Source organism: Cynara cardunculus (genome assembly GCF_001531365.2).
Source record: "Cynara cardunculus var. scolymus isolate 2C chromosome LG 13, CcrdV1, whole genome shotgun sequence".
Taxonomy (NCBI): Eukaryota; Viridiplantae; Streptophyta; class Magnoliopsida; order Asterales; family Asteraceae; genus Cynara; species Cynara cardunculus.
In genome coordinates, this window is record NC_037540.1 from 40013088 (window position 1) to 40033113 (window position 20026).

The 20026-nt window shown below is 35.5% G+C and overlaps 3 protein-coding genes across 3 annotated transcripts; 1 reads left to right on the plus strand and 2 right to left on the minus strand.

Moving 5' to 3' along the window:
* Positions 1-9793: 9793 nt before the first annotated feature.
* Positions 9794-10314, minus strand: LOC112525608 (auxin-induced protein X15-like). Its single transcript, XM_025135800.1, has one exon. The coding sequence runs from the start codon at positions 10257-10259 to the stop codon at positions 9903-9905; it is 357 nt and encodes a 118-aa protein (XP_024991568.1). The 5' UTR covers positions 10260-10314; the 3' UTR covers positions 9794-9902.
* Positions 10315-11784: 1470 nt separating this feature from the next.
* Positions 11785-12203, minus strand: LOC112525611 (auxin-responsive protein SAUR21-like). Its single transcript, XM_025135803.1, has one exon. The coding sequence runs from the start codon at positions 12154-12156 to the stop codon at positions 11860-11862; it is 297 nt and encodes a 98-aa protein (XP_024991571.1). The 5' UTR covers positions 12157-12203; the 3' UTR covers positions 11785-11859.
* Positions 12204-15700: 3497 nt separating this feature from the next.
* On the plus strand, positions 15701-16151 carry LOC112525609 (auxin-responsive protein SAUR21-like). Its single transcript, XM_025135801.1, has one exon. It carries the CDS (start codon positions 15784-15786, stop codon positions 16078-16080), a length of 297 nt encoding a protein of 98 aa, XP_024991569.1. The 5' UTR covers positions 15701-15783; the 3' UTR covers positions 16081-16151.
* The last annotated feature ends 3875 nt before the right edge of the window (positions 16152-20026 follow it).

Below are 20026 nucleotides of genomic sequence, written 5' to 3' on the forward strand. Positions count from 1 at the left end.
TTTAACAAACAAAAACAAGAATTTTTAGATAAAATTGAATCTTTACAAAATTCTATTAGAAAAACGGAACAAGCTGAGTCTGAGTATTTCTCGTGTGAAAAATCTTTAAGTGAAGCCAATGACTCAGAAGAAAATGTTTTTAATGAAGAAATTAATTTGTCTAATATTTTAAATTCAGATGTTTGTTTAGATGATGAAGTTGATAAGTTTAATTTTAAAAATGATTTACCCAGTCATGAAGATTTTATTGTCAAAAGCAATACGGCTGAGGATTTTGATTTACCTTCAGATTTTCAAAACAATATTAATCAAAAACCTGTTTCCGAGAATGATTATTATAAAAAGAGTAAAAGCAAAAAGAATTCAAGGAAATAGAAGAAGCTTACTAAGAAAAAGAAAGTTCGACATTCAAGTAAACCTGATAATTTTCTTTTTCCTTTTTCAGATTTATTGGAGAGTAAAAGAAGAAGGCAAATCATCTACTCAACAGAAGAAGAATAATTTTGCTAAATATGTATTAAATGATTCGAAATTGAATAGTTCTGTAATAAGATATTCAGTTGATGAATTATTTGATATTAGAAATAGTAAAACAATTGTTCTCCGTGTAGAGTGAAAGAATTTCTTAAGTCTTTTACTTCTTTTAGACCATACCAATTCATGCATTCTGTGATATCTTCTGTATCTAAAAGCTTCTGTAAAGAACGTTGGTTCGGTACGTATAGCATACCGCCAATAAAATCTAAGATAAAAGGTCCTAAACTAAAATGGGTACCAAAACYCAATTGATTCAATTTTGCAGGTTAACCGGCATGTGTGATTCTTAGACTCCGGATGTTTTAAGCACATGACTGGTAGAAAAGAATTACTATCAAACTTTGTTGAATCGTTTGGAGGTACGGTAAGATTTGGAAACAATCAGTACGCACCTATCCTTGGATATGGTGATGTAATTTCTGGGAATTTAACTATCAAGAAAGTGTCGTATGTCGAAGGACTTGGACATAATTTGTTTAGTATAGGTCAATTCTGTGATAAAAAAACTAGAAGTCTGTTTCAAAGCTAACCAATGCAGCATCCGAACTACTGATGGTAAGGAGCTCTTAGCTGGATTCAGAAGATCAAATCTCTACACGATTGACCTATCAAATACACAAGTAGATACTGATGTCTACTTAATTTCCAAGGCCTCCTTAAAAGAAAATCTATTATGGTATCGACGTCTTTCACATCTGAATTTCAAGAACTTAAACAAGTTGGTTTGTGACAACTTGGTCAAAGGAATCCCAGAACTGAAGTTTCATAAAGATCATGTATGCGGTGCTTGTGAAATGAGTAAACTGAAGAAAGCTTCTCATAAATTTATTGAATTGGATTTAATTCAAATTCATTTAGTCAAATATCTGTATTTTTTAATACAAGTCAGTATTTCAATTTTTTCTATCTGATTTTAAATTTATTGATTATGGGAATCTATATTTGAGGGGGAGTATGTTTTCCTTTTATCTGATCATATTTTGAGGGGGAGTGAATTATATCTGTTTTGAACTAACAACTTATATTTTTCTTACATGTATTTTAGTATTATCTAATTTTTGAAAGATAATTGAGTTTTRAAATATAAGTGTTTGGCCGATTTAGTCTAATCCGGACAATGCTTGTCCGATTTATTGATAATCCGGACAACACTTGACCGATTTATTGTCCGATTTAGACATCCAGACAAAAGGCTATATGAGAAACTCTTATCCGGATAAGATTAGATATACTATGCAAGGGATTGAGCGGATAACTAAATCGATGGGATAATGTGTCCGTATTCTTTAAATCGCTTGTTGATCTATCTTTTCCAACTCTTTAAATCGTTCAATCTTTGAGCGGTTTAAATCCTAACCTTGAGCGATTTATTTCTTCTTTGAGCAATTTATTCTTAAACCGGACAAGTCTTGACGGGTATTCTTCTAAATCGTACATGTCTTGAGCGATTTCTTGTCCGGATTAACACTTAGACTTTGTTCATCTCATAAATCGGATACCTCTTGACCGATTTATTCTTATCCGGACAAACCTTGAGCGATTTAGAATTTGAACGGTTTTTGACTTTGACTATAAATAATCGACTCATTTTTACTTTTTACTTTTTATCCCATTTTAACTATTTATCATCGTCTACGCTCAACTCTGGTTCTTCGTTCAAAGATCAACAGTCAATTCGATTAACAATCTCTTTTTTTCTTAAATCAAGGTTTACATCGTTTATTTCCTTATTCATATACCTTGATTATATTGGACTATCATCGATCTAATGAATTGTTGGACTTAATATTCTCATAAAAATCATAATCGAAACTCTGAGTGAATAATAAGTAAATAATCTCAAATAAAATGGTTTTACCTTGAATGTTTGTGTATTTTGATGTATTTTGAGTGTATTTTTGAGTGTTTTAAATATATTTTGATTTCTTTTTGGGTAAATTTTTGTTTGTTTGTGTGTATTCTTTTTGAAATCTTTTACTGTGTGTAAATGTGTTGAACGGATACTTCACCGGACAAGATGATCGGAGTTCAATCCGATCAACCTTAATCCGGTTAATGATTGTCCGATTTATTTTGTTTTTGACTTAGTATTTTTTGTGTGAATACTTTGTTGTCCGGACTTCTAATCCGGTCACAAATTTTGATTTTTCTTTCAAGTGTTAGTGTATTTGAAAGTTGTCCGGACTTCTAATCCGGTCAATCTTTCTTTCTATTTTTTCTAAGTGTTTGGTGGTTAATTTTTTTTCTCTCTCTTTCTTTTCTTGTTATTTTTTTAGAATTCAATTTTTTTATGTGTTTGTTGTGTGGGTTATATTTTTGATTAAATAAATGGTTTCTAATATTTTTAGAATTTTTACAGGTTAATGGCGGATCAACGACATCAATCTGACGAGGAATCTCATGTTCCTTCAGTCAGATCAGACAATATCCCTATTCACCCGCCCAACCAGCCTATTCCATCAGAAACCATTTTCCCACAAATAAAATACCTTGATATAAAACCGAATAACCACGTCTTCTCTTTCGCTATGCCAGCTGAATACCCTATAATAATAGAAATCCTGAAAGGCCATCCAATTTCTTATTCTTTATCTGCAAATACACCAGTTCCAATGGTGTATTTACAACAATTTTGGAGCACTTTGACCTTAGAAAAAGATGGGGATACTATCTACTTTCAAGGCGAAGTTGACGAATTTGTCAGTCGTTTGACACTGAAGCATCTCAGAAGAATACTTTGTCTGCCTGGACCAGGATCTACTGGCTTTGAAGATTTTATATCAGACGAACAATTGTGTCTAGATATCAAGCGCCTAGGATACTCGGCTGTTCTGAACAACCCAACTCAGTTCAAACGACGTTTCCTGCCTTCAATCTGGCACTAGCTGTTCTCTATCTTGAATAGATGCCTGACGTCAAAAACAGCGGGAATAGATACATGCAGTAGCTCTTTTCTGAAATTCTTTCATGGAGTTGTCTTTTCAAGACATTATGACTTTGCCTTGGTCATATGGAATGAGTTAGTAGAGCTAGTCAATGCCAAAAGATTCCCGTCAAAAGCTCGAAAGTTTGTGCCATTCCAGAGATTTCTACAATTATTCATAAAGGCCATGATGAATGCAAATGAGGATATTCCGGCCAGATCTAATTCTGAAAAAGGGCCAACATTCACAATGACCAGAATCAGACAGCATACTGAAGTGGAAGATCTGGATTCAATAATGCCAGTACCACAATAATTAATTGCCCTAGCTGATCAGACTGCTCAGTGCGTAATAGACTATAGGAGAGTGATAGATCCAATAGTTCAACCAGAACCGGTTGAACTTGCCCACGGATCACCCCATGCCTCAGCTGAGAGAGAGCGGTTAGAATTAGAAGAGAGTGTTCAGGAACAGGGGTTACCTGAACAGGGAACTAAGCTGAGAGAAAAAGAATMTGAGAGGGGTGAACAGGCGGGGGGAGCGTCCGATCAGCAAAGCACTCCAATTGTTAGTACTTCCTCGACTTCAAGTTCGGAAGCTACTGAATCTGATAATGGGGCACATTCTGATGATAGTGAAGATGATGATGATAATAACGGAGAAGATCGTGATCAATCCTTTCATGCTCAAAACATTGCAGTTGGCACCATTGTTGATGACATTGACGATATTTTTCCTGAATATTCTGCTCAGCAACCGTGTCCAAGCCTGCATTCATTATCTTTCAACGTGGATGAATGTGATGATTACGATCGCATTCTTCAAGACATACCGGATTATGGAGGAGATGAGGGAGAAAATGTTGAAAATGAAGAGAGAATGAGAGAAATGGAAGAAAAAAAACATGGAGAGGGTGAAAGTGGAGCAGAAAAAGAAGATCAAGCTCCTATCCTAACTGATACACTTAGCCGGGCAAACCACATCTGCTACTGACATTCATTCGTTGAATGTTAGTATTGAACAAGACATAGCTAGCCCAACTATGCATTTGCACACCCCTCCTATCCACTCAATTGGTTCTCAATAACCAATTGTTTCAATTTCACAAGGGGATATAGCTCATACGCTAACTACTTCTCATTTGGATAGTGTAGTTATTGAAACAAGTAGGCCGTTGCCCCAGCCTACGACTTCGATTCTGTGCACCTCGAGTCTAGAGCCGATACACATAGGTACACATGAGTCAGGAGCATCTGTTGCTCCAAKTGCAGTTCTTAGTGAACTAGCCGGAACGACCAGAGTGGTGTCTCTTGACATTTCACAAGGACAGGTCGGAAGTCCTACCAATGCTAATATTATGCCAACATTGAACGTAGGCACAACAGTTTATTCAACTGTTGTTACAACTGGTATTCTAAGTGAACCAGGTGTTACTTTACCCGACTTTGTGTCAAGGGAATATCTGGACGGCGCCCTAAAGGCTGTTCAAGACAATATGGATGCGCAAATGGCAAGTCTCAAAAGACTTTTGAAGGGTAAAGAGGTTGTAGAAGAAGAGCCACCGTCTGTGCCATCACCACCGCATGTTCCTGAACCATCTATACCAGATCAATCGGTGGATGAGCTGAAATCGTTGCTGTACGCCAAGTTGATGGCATTTCAGAACCCAGATGCTGAGGATGCATATTTGGTTGGTCTCTTACGTCAACAATTAGATGTAAACCCTTATGTTAGAGCCTCAGAGTTTTTGGATTTTCAAGATGTGGTTACTTCTAGCTTCTCTAAAGTTAGCAAGTTAATCACATCTAATACCCAAGATCTTAAAAGTTCAATGGATGCCCTAGCCGAACGGGTGTTTACATTAGAAGAAACCTGCAGGTCTCAGGCCATATCTCTCAAAAGAAGGCATGACGATCAGGATGATCCAGATAGTCATGAGGGGGAGAGAAAGAGACAGAGATTGCCCGAGACTTCTGAACAAGGTGCAAGGGTTGGTGAAGAGCCATCAACTCAAGAYGTTACTGCTGAAGCTTCTGACCCAAAATCAGTTCGGGAAAGAACAATTGAGGTTGTTGAAGTTGTTGATGAAGATTTGGAGATAAGTCCTACGATCGAGCCAATGGTTGAAAAGCCGGCGGACTCCACTGTAGGAACAAGGATGCTATTGGACTTGTTTGCCAATGTTGGTTTCAATGAAGCGTTCTCTAAAACTCTAGGTGGAGAGCAAGACTTTGGAGAAGACATTGACAATATAGACAAATCGACTGAGATCTATTTTGACTTTGAAGCCGATATAGATGATGAAGATCCAGTGTTTCCTATTTAAGAAGAACGTCAGTCTGCTCCAGAATCTTCCACTGCAGTCTTATCTGATGTTCCAGACATTCCAGCTCAAAGAGAACATGTTGATCCAACTGAAATCTTCACAAGAGACTATGTGCCATTTCACATTAGAGCTAATTTTCCTGGTTATGATCGTGAAAGAATCCGAGAGCCATACCTTGAAGATATCTACTTTGGAATCTTCATCCGTCACAGAAAAATTCTAAGCGGTGACAGAGTTCTTGGTATTCATAAGCAGACAAGAGAATATCGTACTGAATACCGTCATCTTCTAAAAGCTAAGTGCCAACCAATTAGTGAAGTTCGTACAAAGCATCAGATTGTGAGGATCGAACAAATAGATGCTCAGAAGTTGTTGAGAATCTGGTATCCTGTCTTTATTGTTACCAGACAGGATGGTCAGATTTGGAGATTTAGCGAAGCAGACTTCTCGAACTTATACTTGGATGATCTTGAGTATATGTATTTTGAACTCAAAAACATGACAATCAGAAAAGAAGGAGAATTGGTTGCTCTTGAAGCAATCAAGAGGTTTATACGGTGTCATGTGAAACTGGCAATGGTCATTGATGTACAGATGGGTCTTGAAGACAATCARCGAATCATCAATCTTAAAAGACCAAATCAAGATCTAGAAGACATTGAAGGCTATCCAGTGTATATGGTGCTTGAAAGTCCAAAGTTCGGGGTCGTATACTTTGCTCAACTTCAAGTTAAAAAGTTCATGAGGTTTAGCGAGTTAAATAAATATTCTGACGGTATGATCAAATTAGTGAGAAGGGCACTTGACTTGAAGAGGGTGATGAATGATAAAGCTGCTGAGTCTAAACGGATGAGCTCCAAGGAAAGATACTTGCTGGTAAATGCTATAAACTTGCTCGAGGAAAAGATTCAATATAGGAATGCTCTAAGAAGGTTGGAGAAGATACTTGGACTGCGCAAAACGAAATTCACAAGAGTCCAAACTTGAATCCAAAGGGGGAGAATATTGGGTTCAAGTTAGAGCGTTAAAGTTGTATTCAAGTTTTTCCTTAGAATAACTTTATTTTGTAATAGTGTAGTTTACTATTTCCTAGTATAAATAGCATTTCCCTTTGTAATTGTCATTAACGAAGTCATTAGCAGATTTGTAAACAAGATTATCAGCTGTAATTCTCTCTCTCAATCTAATCATTCTTTGATGATATTTTCTCTACTTTTATGTTCATCTTGAATCTTGAAGATCATATCATTTTTGTATGATTTCTGGACTTCTCATTTTGTTTGAGGGACCCAATCCAAATTTTCATATAACCATACAGACGTAATTTACTCAAACTGAAATTATAGAACCGTAAAAAGAAAAATAAAATAAAAGATAGGAATAAATTAAAAACAATTCGAACAAAAACATATAGAAATTGAAAGCTGAAAAATTAGGGAAAATAATATATACAGAAATCAGAAAACTATAGAATAAAACACTATATAGAAGCAACCGAAAACCACAATATATAATCTAGTGAGATCGGGGGTAGGGGAATCTTTGGTTTCATCAGATGAGACTGGGGAGAATAGCATACGGGAATGGGGGCAAACTATGTAAGATAAAGAGTAAAACAAGAAAATTTAGCCTAGTCAATAAACTTTTTCGACCTTTAACCGAGTTTCCGGTTTTTAAATCATAGGTCCGCCTTGCTCGTAAACTCCCAATAAGCTGTTGTTCGAAGCATACAAATTGTTGTCTATGAGCACACAAATTCAAGGTAAATGCTTAAATTTTTTATTACATAATGATGAGGTGATAAAGTTAGAGGCTCACCACCACCTCCGTACCGCATGAAAACACACCACCTTTTTGTGTACATCGCTTACGAATCTTGAATGACCATGCAAAGCCCGATAAAGAAAACACAAATCGACATCAAGATAATTAGCTACAAAGATGGACCAAATTATTCTTTTTTCTACTTCTTTTTTCAAGTACATAATTATACATATCTCTTTCCGGTTTGATTTTGTAGTTAGAAATAGATTATGTTCTTGTTAATTGCCTTTTCTGCATGCATTCATAATAGTTTATAATTGCATTTTTCGTCGTGTTTTGCCGTTTGCATATAGTTTTTATTTGATTTTTTGTTAATTTTCCTCGGGGATATTCATATTACTTGACATCTTTGTGGTTTTATCTAGGTTTTGATAGATATTTTATATAGTTTTCTTTGGATTTTGTTTTTCGCGTTCTTCATTTTTTTAATCTTTTAGTTTAGATTTTAGATTTACTGTTGTTTCTCATTTATTTGTAATCTCTCAATTCTTGAGTTAATGGATGTTGCCACAACTAGCATCCTCATCATGGCCCCTCCCCACCCCTCCTTACCACCACCCATCACCAATATTATGCTACTACTATCGTCATTATAACTACCACCATACCCTTATCACGGCCCCAAACCCCACCCCGCCTAAACCTTTGGGGTGGTAGCTATGACAACAACAATAGTGATCGATGGATGATAAACATCAATTTAGTAGGTGTTCTCCATCACTGTTCAGTTTTTTTCTGCTTACTTTAAAGATAAGCCATCCTGAACGCATCAACTTGAACAATATGGAGGTATACTCGATAGAGTTACTTAGAACCAAGTGGACTTGTTTTCATTCCTTACAACTTATATAAGGTATAGATTGTCCCATTGCTAGAATTGGTTTTATTTTGGAAACATTAGAATCGGTCCGTAGATACATGTCGTTCTCAACCTCGAGAGAGTATCTTACATAGGCTGATGGTTGGATAATGATGAGTTATTAATTACAAAATTCTATTTCATTTATTTTCTTAAAAATCTTAAATTGATCCTTAGACCCTTTGCTTTCTTATTAATCAATTATTCGCATCAATAGTTATAATTCAACAAACCAAAAAGATTTATTCTATTTCACCATGGGAAATTGTCTTTTTATTTCACTTAAGGGAGTTTCGATTTTCCTGTCCCTATGGATCGATACTCGGTATCTTACTGTTTTTATTACTTGTTTTAGATGACAGTAGATTGACAAGTGTATACTTACACGAGTATCCATTTGCTAAAAGTCTGAGAGGTTTATCTTCGTATAAATCTAGCAACAGTGGGGTCGGATGGGTGGCATGAGGCAGGCTGGTGCCCTCTACCAATCTCGCCCAGCCCCAACAAGCACTCGGGTGAGGGTGGTGATGTAAGGGTGGAGATATACCATAACCCACCCCTCCCTCACCTCGATGGCGTGGGTCATGTCGAGGTGGGTGGAGGTAGTTGTTGTAACAACGACAATAATGGCATGGTGGTTTAGGTAGAGGGGCCGTGGTGGTATATGTGATTATGATAATAATGGTAAGGTGGTCAGTGAGGTAGGGGTGGGGAGGGTTGGGGGTGGGGTGGTAGCTGTGACGACGACACCCATGGCATCGTGGTCGGTGGGGTGGGATGGGGTTGGGAGTGGGGTTGGCTGTGACGGTGACAGTAGTGGCATGGTGGTCAGATGGAGGAGTCGGGCAAGGTGGTTTTAGGTGGGGGGTGGTAGTTGTGATAAGGACAATAGTGGCATATGGTGGTATATGGTAGTCAGTGGTGGATTGGGGTTGGGTAGGGTAAGTAGCGATTGTGATGACAACAATAGTGGTGTGGTGGTGGGGGGTTAGGGGTGGAGGGACGATGAGAGTGGAAACATGATCGTGGTTGGGGTAGGGTGGGCGGTGTTGGCTAAATTGGATGCAAAGAGATGAAATTCAATTTCTTCACTTATTGCAAGGAATAATAAATTCTTTAATTCGTGGAATTTAATTGAATTCAAAGGATTCCTACATTTTCATTATGTTAACCAAACATAGGATTTGGAATTTGGTCAAAGGAAAGTAATATATGAGATACTTTCATAGGTCTAAGGAGGGACTTTGAGGTGAGGTAAATCCTCCTCGCCAAATTCGTTATAAGGTGAATTTAATTCATTTGTCATTACGACCAACGCCATATCGCTAAATAGAATACAACAGGGTCAAAATAACTCTAAATTCTAATTTCATACAACTGGGATGGACAGGTGACTCTATCTCACAAGTTGTATATGGTTACTGATAGTGCTTTACAAAAATGCGTCTTCACTACATGGGATTGTGAGCCGAGGCGATAAGCGTGATSAAAATACGCCAAGGCGATAAACTAGATCAGCGAATATGGCTTCACTACACGGGATAGTGAGCCCACCCGTTGGATGGTCATAACCAAACTCTTCCTCTGCTTGACGTAGCAAGTATTGAATTGATGGTTGGCGTAACAAAGATACAGGTATCACAAACCTCTTCTTGTCCTGCTCCTCTCCAACATAAACTGTGAAATACCCTTTTGGTACATCCATAGTTGTTGGTGTATGGGTTCCATTTGACAAAGATCGTCGAAGAACTTGTTTTGCTTGGATGATCCGAGGAATACGAATAGCCATTTTCCTAATGTTGAAAAAGGAGGTAAAAGGATTTGAAACTGTTTTTTTTCTTAATGAAAGATGTTGTGGAGGGTTTAGATATGGAGTTATTTTGGTGCTTTGCCTATTGTATGCTTTATATATTGATTTTTTGAAGCTTCAAAGGTACCTTTGTTGATAAAAGGGACATTAAATGACAGATGGAGATATAATTGCAAGACCATGTGGTTGTGTCTTCCAACTTGCATGATAGAACAACATTTATCGTCAACAATAMGATCACAGATGGTATCAATTAATCACAACTTAAATCTACGCTAGGACACAAAATAGGATTAGACATAGAGAGAACTTGTATGGCCAGAATTATGAAAAAAGTAAGGCGTCAAGGATACTCCCAACACCATGGTCCCATGTACTTTAAATGAAATGTGGCTATGTATCCTAACAGACAGAAAATTCAAGCTAAAAGCTCTGTAGTTGTCTTATAACATATATATATATATATATATGTGTGTGTGTGTGTGTGTCCCAAAGACGTGTGATGTATATAAATATAATTGATGGGAATGATTGTGCAAGCCACTATGAATGCATAAATCACATGGTTTTGTCTAATTGAAGTTTATGGCCAAAGGTTTTATTGGTATATTAAAGAGACAGTATGGCCAACTACTTATTAACCCAGAACCTATATAAGTTGTCTTACTACTGCAGTTAATTTTCTTCTTAAAGTAGTCCTGAGATACAAAAGTATCATGAGTAAAATTAAGGAATGGTAACATGGAAAAGATTTGAATCTTAACTCACATATAGAATACTGAAAAAAAGCATCGAAACATCGAAGACATTTTGGTTAATGAAAGACGCTAGAGAAAAGAATTGAAACAAGAGTAACGTCTTGCATAATTGACAAGTTTTATGCAAATATGAAAAATCAGTAGATACGTTTTTGCTACATGGAAAAGATCAATAAATATGACAATTTTAAAATGAATTTAGACAAGTGGAACTCCTTCAATGATCTCATGATATGCAGACTGCTACCAACATATTTTTCAGTGATACGTTCAGTTTAGTATAGTATAAAATTTCTAGGTCACATGCAAATAGCTGCAGATATACGGGAACTGCTTTGGCATCCAGAATCAGAATATAAATATTTCTCTGCTGTCATTCCTGTTACAGCTCAGAAAACCATTTGTAACTTTTCTCGTGGCACATTTACTTCAATGGTAGACATGAATATAAGGGAAAAAACCTATCATGAGTTGCGAGTCTTTATTCGACACCTAGTATTTATGGTCCGATCTCGTATAGCCAATTGTTTAATTCATATATCACGGCTGCTTAGGGATGTTCGAGTGGTAATGTATGAGATTCTTTTATCTGTCTAAGGGCATTCATCATTGGGAGAAAAGATCTCAGCACAAATTTAGTAGAATGTTAAATCGGTTTGATATTTATGTCTTAGCTCATAATACAAAGTGAATAAATAATTCCTAAATGAGATTTCATAAATTTGGGAGAAATGTCTCCACAAGTCTTACAAACTCCAAAAGGTCCTAGTAGTTAGTTCTTTACAAAACCGTGGTAGAAATTTAAAACTGCCATGTGGAAGTCATAATACCCCCAAACGAGAAGCAAGGTTAGTGAATATGTCTTTGCTGCATGGAATTGTGAGGCCTCCCATGGGATGGTTGTACCCAAACTCTTCCTCTGCCTGACATAATAATTCTTGAAATGCAGGTTGGCTTAACAATGAAATTGGAACCACAAATCTCTTCTTCTCTTGCTCCCCAACATAAACGGCAAAATAACCTTTTGGGATGGCCAAGTATGTATTGTTGCTTCTATTTGACAACGATCGTCGGAGAATCTGTTTTGCTTGAATGATCCGAGGCATAAGAATAGCCATTTTTCCAAGGAGGGCAGAGTTTGTTGCGTTCTAAAGGCCGATGAAGGAAGAAAATGCTCAACTTAAATATTGGTGAGATATGTTGTGCTGGATTTCAGAGTGAGTTGTGGTTGTATTCTGCATATGGAATGGTTTATATAACCAATTGATTTAAGGAGAGGTAGATGAGAGATGGTGATGTGTGGTTGTAGAGAAAAAGCAACATCACATGGTTTTGTCTTCCAACCTATTACAGTTACAGCTTCTACTCAACACCATGGTCCCTCATGGATGAAGCTTATCCATCAAATTAATCGTTGAATGATATCACAATAATGTTACGATGTTTACAGTCAACAACTCTATTGGTTGTATAATTTCTAGTAGATTTTGGAGTTCAATTTAATAGTAAATTAAACATTTGAATTGTAAGAGTTCCACTCAGTCTCTCGCAGGTGTGAAATGAGGTATCTCACACACACACACACACACACACACATATATATATATATATATATATATATATATAATAAGACACCATTATCCGATGTTCTACCAAGTACCATTAAAGGATAAAAATGCAACACATTCAGTGTTGCATGTGTTTTGGATCAAGTCCCCTTGAGAAGAAATATGGATATGACATGCAATAATGCATTATGTTCTCATTTATAGGTTCTATATGCTAGTTCGGCTAAAAGCTAGGGTACGACAGGTGAAATTTGTTAAAGATATTGTATAAACTGGCAGTAACAGGTTATCGCAAAACATGTTTAGGGCACTAGTGACACAAAGGATGGGTTTCCAACACACAAATACAGCGAACTAGGGCTCGAAAAATAGGCCCTGTATGGAGATCATTGAGAAGGACCCAAATACTTACCGCCTCCAACTCCCTAGCACCATTCACACACCAGTTTTTGTAGATTTGCTTATGGGAAAAGATAACCTTTTGTTTTTGTTTTTCAGTCTAACCCCAGAAAAGCTAAGAGGCAATGTTCAAGGGAATGGGCCTAAATTTAAATTTCAATACGAAAAAGCATTGGTACAAAAATGAGCTTAAATGACGGTTAAAAAGTATTACCGTGGGTATATGGAACGGTTTTTGTGGACATAAAAATCGTCACTGTAGTTGCCATCACTTTTGATACCCTTTTGGTTACGTTTAAAAGACGTTACAAAAATACAACAAAAGCCATTATCGTTAAGGCTAAAACCGTCACGTATGGTGTATAAGAAAATTGTATTTTGTCCTAAAACCTTTACCGTAGCATGAAATATGGTGACACTTATTTTTCAAAATTGTCACCATACCATTACATACGTTCAAAATCGTCATTATACCTTCAAATATATGACGTTTATTATTTAAGACTGTTAGCGTGCAAGACATACCTTAATGTTTATATTCAAAAACCGTCGTTGTAACATAAGATACGGTGATATTTATTTGTCAAAACTGTTAGAATACCATTACATACAATGATGTTTATTATTTAAAATGGTCATCGTAGCATGATACATGTGACATTTTTTTATAAAAACTATCACTATATCATGACATACGGTGACGTTTATTTTTCAAAACCGTCACTGTATCACGACATATGGTGACATTCAATTTTCAAAATCGTCACCATAACACGAAATTCGGTCATGTTTATTTTTCAAAACCTCACCATAGCACGACATTCAATGACGCTTAATTTTTAAAATTGTCGCTATGGCATGACATCCGTGATGTTTATTTAACAAAGTCACCATAGCACAAAGTAAGTTGATATTTATTAATTGAAGTCGTCAGCTTAACATGACATATGGTGACATTTTCTTAAAAGTGTCACCATAACAYGACTTACAGYGATGTGTATTATTCAAAACCATCATCGTACCATGACATATGGTGACATTTATTATACAAAACCGTCGTCGAAGCATGACATGTGTTAACACTTATTTTTCAAAATCGTCATCTTTGGTTGACATACAATGAAGTTTATTATTCAAATGATCACCGTAGCATGCAAACGTTGTTGTTTATTTTTCAAAATTGTCACGGTAGCATGAATTACGATGACATTTATTATTCCAAACCATCATCGAAGCATGACATATGATGATGTTTATTCTTTAAAATCGTCATCATAGCATGACATGTGGTGACATTTATTATTTAAATCCGTCATCATAGCATGACATACAGTGACGTTTATTATTCAAAACCGTCACCGGAGTATGAAATACAATGACGTTTATTTTCGACACCTTCACCGTAATATGGCATATGGTAATGTTTATTTTTCAAAATCATCACCGAAAAACGCAATATTGTGACGTTATTGAAAACCGTCACCATAAAATAACATATGGTGAAATTAAATTATCAAAACCATTAAGACAACTTTTGTTGATGATTATGTTTATCATTTAACCGTAAAATGAATATAAATTTAAGAACTCGTAACATGAATGTCAAATGATTAACGTTATACATAAGAACATTAAAGTAATAATATACATTATATGAATAATGCACGAGAAAACCAATAACAAAAGTACTAGATACCTCAAACAAATGATTTCTTATCAAAGCTATTCTCCTTGTTCGCTTCGATCTCTTCAGCATAACATTGATAGTTATATAATTGTTGTTTTGCTTCGTATATTTTTGCTTCTCGCCGTTATAACAAAAAAGTATGTATGGTTCCTGCAAGAAATATCCCAATAGATCAGAAAACAACAACCATGAATACAACAATCATGAAAGAGAGACGAAGTTTTAACATATGATTAAAGATACGTAAGATAAAACATGTTTGGACTTATAAATACTAAAACCAAAACTCTAGGATTGGGCCCGAGTAACACAAAAACAATTTCTAATTGTTGTTATATATATATACTAAAACTTCAAATGTAGGATTGGTGATGAAGGGAAAATTAAATGGCCGATGCAGGGACCGAGACATATTTGCAATATCATGTGATTGTGTCTTCCAACTTGCATGAGATAACAACATTTCTTGTCAACAATAAGATCACCAAGGATCTAAACTATGACTTAAAGGATTGCCAGAACGATGAACGAAGTGAGAGGTCAAGAATGCCCCAAAACCTGGTCCCAGTACTTCAAATGTAATGCAACTATGCTTCCTAACTGACAGAATTCAGGCTAAAATCTCTGGGGTTGTCTTATAACATATGAGACCCAATGATGTGTCATGTATATGGATATATTTAAATTTGAGTGATAAGTAAGCCCCACTACGAAAGCAAGATAACATGGTTTTGTCTTGACGATTTTGGTCAAATTAAAGATTTGATTGGTGGAGGGATATATGGCTAACTAGTCATTTGTAGATACCATTCAAAGATTGATGGATATAAGCCTCATGCATGGGACCATGGTGTTGGGTAGAGCCATATGATATTGCTTTACAGGTTGGAAGACAAAACCATGTGATATTGCTTTTTCTCTACACCACATATCACCAGCTCTGATCTACCTCTCCGTATATGAGTTGGTTATATAAACCATTTTATATGCATAACCACAACCACAACAACATACTTCAGCAAGGATTAGTTTGAGCTTTTTCTTCCTTCATCAACCTTTAAAACAAAGCAGACTGTGCCCTCCTTAGAACAATGGCCATTCTTATGCCTCGGATCATTCAAGCAAAACAAATTCTCCGACAATCATTGTCAAATGGAAGCAGCAATACATACATGGCCATCCCTAAAGGTTATTTTGCTGTTTATGTTGGGRAACAAGAGAAGAAGAGATTTGTGGTTCCAGTATCATTGTTAAGCCAACCTGCATTTCAAGAATTATTATATCTGGCAGAGGAAGAATTTGGGTACAACCATCCAATGGGTGGCCTCACGATTCCATGCAGCGAAGACATATTCACTGATCTTGCTTCTCGTTTGGGGGCATTATGACTTGTACCTTGCAGCTTTAAATTTCTACCATGGTTTTGTAAAGAACTAACCAATTTTATGAAATTTGATTTAGGAATTACATATTCAGACTGTGTTATGATCTAAGACATAAATCTCACAATACAATTCAATTCTTATATCTGAATAAACTAAAAAGCATAAACTAGAATTCCTGCCGTGAGTTCGTCCCAACCAAAATTTGCCTACCCGCTTTTCTTCATGATCACAAGCATCTGGTTCACTTGGTGTGTAATAGATAAAAAATTTATAATCAAATATAGTGACCCACCTGATAACTTCTTTTTGAAATAGTTTGGGCAACATTGAACATGTTTACTCAACTTATGAAATGGTCTTTGTAGCATTAATTATCCCTTGTATATTTCGGTCTTGTTTCCCTTTTGAACCGGTCAATATAAATCCTTCATTTGTTGACTTACTAGTATCTTGACATGACAAGTTTCAATGAATTCTTCACGTAATGTCATGCATCACATAAGACATGTGGAACTCCTGCAATGAGCTCATCCTATTTGTAAGGTACTCGGTTGCAAGACTGCTACCAAGATATTCATCAGTGATAAGAAGTTTGGATTTTATGAGTATAAAATCTAATTGACATTATAACATATGAATTGTAAAGATAACTTTGCAGACTCGAAGACTTTTGATATATCATGGAAATCCTTGTATAATCAAGATGATCAGTCATTTAGAAGCTTTCGGTGGACTTGTAGTTTAGATTTTAGGTTTAGTGTTGTTTCTCATTTATTTATAATCCCTCATTCCTTGAGTCGATGGATGTGAAGAATTCAACATGACGATTCGATGACGAAGTTGAAGATTCATGGATTCTCACCCGTTATATTGTATCTTTCCCTTTTATATCTTTAATTTTATGTTTTAGTTTAGTTTAGTTACTTTACACTACAAGATAAAAGGGTTTTAGAGAAGGTCTTGTTTTGAGCTTAAAAGTATTAAAAGCTTCTCTAAAGGTTTTAGAGAAGCTTTTCAATTCCGTCACAGTGCTTCTCTATGTAACGGTAGGTAAAGGTTTTAGGGAAGGTTTTCGGAGGGTGCGCTTTTTTTATCTTTTAGAGATACTTTTTTGGGGGTTTTAGATATACTTTCAACACTTTTCTAAAGGTGAGTCAACTTTTTTCAAAAAGCTTCTCTAAAAGTATTTATTAGTGACGTTTTTCAAGTATTTGTGACGGTTTAGAAACGTCTCTAAAAAATACTTTCAGAGAAGGTTTACAAAAAARCTTCTCTAAAAGTATTTATTAGTGACGTTTTTCAAGTATTTGTGACAGTTTMGAAACGTCTCTAAAAAATACTTTCAGAKAAGGTTTACAAAAACACTTCTCTAAAGGTATTGTCTTTAGTACATTTTACTACTTTGAAAACCTTCTCTAAAGGTTATCTTTAGATACAAATAATCAAAACTTTCTCTAAAAGTTATCTTTAGATGCACTTTTAAAACATCGATTCCTTCTCTAAAGAGCGTATTATTTTCTTTCAACCATATTTCAGCCTTGTATTTACATATAATTATATATTATAAATAATAATATCAATAAACAAAAACAACATAAAAATCTCAAAACAATAAATTTCATACATTTACCATATAAAAGACAAGAATTTTTCAAAACAATCTCTAACGTTCAATCAATCCATACATCCATTTTTTTAACATCCTCCCTGAACTCCTAAAAAAACTTGATGCTCAACCTATCACTTCCCATCTATTTTATAACTTTTTCTTATATTATAGTAGAACAACATTTGTTACTTGGCATAAACAACGAAAGCCCCTTCTAATGACAAGGTGTTTGTAAAGGTGATAGCCATAATGCAACAATTTTCTGTGAACTACAACAGTGCGAATTTGCCTCTTTGTCTGCAACAAGTCAATAAGCTATCAGAACATTTCATTACAAAACTGAATATTTAAAATTTAAATTCAATTTTAAGTTTAATGTTCTGCATTTTAAGCCTCACAAAGTAGCCGTTCCTGTTGAATGAAATCGATCTGAAAAAGATAAAGAAAAGAGATAAATCATACCGAAACAAAAAATAGGGAATATCATATTTATCTGAAATGCGCCAAAATATACGATATTTATAACTTTTCTTTCCTTAAAGAGAGATTGGTCCTCCGAAAAGCAGGTTTCTTGAATATAAGTATACATGTTTGTTGTTTAAGTAGGTCGTCTTCGAGTCATGCAACTAATATCTGTCAAGAGTAGCTCCAACAACAAAACAAGAAATAAGAAACATCAGATCTGATTCCATAAAGACAGAGGTCTACACATGATATGCCAACAATTCTTATTACCCACTCAAAGTCATTTTGAGGGGGGGGGGGGGCAGAAAATGGTTGTGACAAACAACTTAAACATATTATATACATCAAAATAGGCATGTTATATTCAAAAGGATTACAGCAGCTTCAACTCATGAACCAAACTATGTAGTTGTGCCACCTGAGAKCTACTCAGTAGAGTTTAACCAATCACCTGGTCCTAGTTACATTAATCCATAGCCACTACAGGTGGCACCATATCATGATTACAATTGGGGTTTTCATGAACTTGGCCATCGTGTGAATAGCAAGCAACCTAAAGCACTAAAACAGAAAAAATGAGTCTTTGTACTTATGGTTGATCTGTTATAGTTTTCTTGTTGATTTGTGCAAGTCTTTATTATGCTTAAGATTTCACTTTGCTAGTTATAAAGAGAGCTAGTAAGCTGATGGCCAAAAAAGAAGACAGAGAGATTGCCTTGATCATTAATTTTAAAATTGACATCAAGAAAGAATCTCAAGTTCGCAACCCTGCCAAATTGCAGAGGATTCTAATACCCTTTTTATATGCTCGATATGTAGTGATGAAAACACTTGGATCATCCGATATATATATATATATATATATATATAAAACTTGAACAACAAATGACGCATCTAAAGTCTAAACCAAGCGAAACGAATCCAGTATGTCCCGCTCGGAAGTGGGGTTGAGGGTAAGATGTACGCAAACTTGACCACGTATCTAATGTATATCTAATGAAGGATATATAAATATCTAACCTTGGATAAGGATTTCCCTTCACAACTTTCTGCCCATATTTTCTCCACAGGAAACCATCTGATGCAAGAGCCTTGAACTTGGTTATGCCCATATATCTAAGACTTAAACAGAGTTGAACAATTCAATAGCCTTAAACTTGAATGCAAGAGCATGATTATATGATCTGTAAGTCAAAAACTGGCTCAATTTCCAAATGCCACCGGGAAAAAAAAAACTTACCCGCAAGACCTGTTTTCATCCCCAACAAACTGAATGTTGGAAGTGGGTATGTGAAAACTCATCTCAACCAATGAATCGGTCTGCATTAACAAGAAAGAACTTAATAAGAAATAAAGTCTAGAACTCCACATATGCATTAACAGCGAAAAATACGTGAAGGTTTCTTTAGTTGATACTTACACCACAAATTGAGAAACAAATCTATCACTTAAAAAGCAACCAATTAACTATCTCACTTTAGACAATATCATGTGATAACAGAGAACAACCTAAAACTAAGAAAAAACTAAAAACATTCACCTCCCAACAAATAGAAGCCAGAACTCAAGAATCACATTTATATCAAATTTAATGCTTTAATTTGGTTTACCAACTTCGAAAACTAAAGCTCCTTATAGAACTGTTTTACTAACCTTTGCCTCCTCATCCCTAATTGAGTGTAGCCTGAATCTACTTTTTATGTCATTGAGAAGACGGAAGTTTTCATTGGTCTTTGGAATAGAAACAACATCTGTTACAAACAGAAAGCAACACATAAGAAACTACATTCATAAAACAAATGTTGGTCAGAAAGCCATCTTCTACCATTCATCCAACCCAAACAATATCATGAATAAAGAAACCATATGAATTTT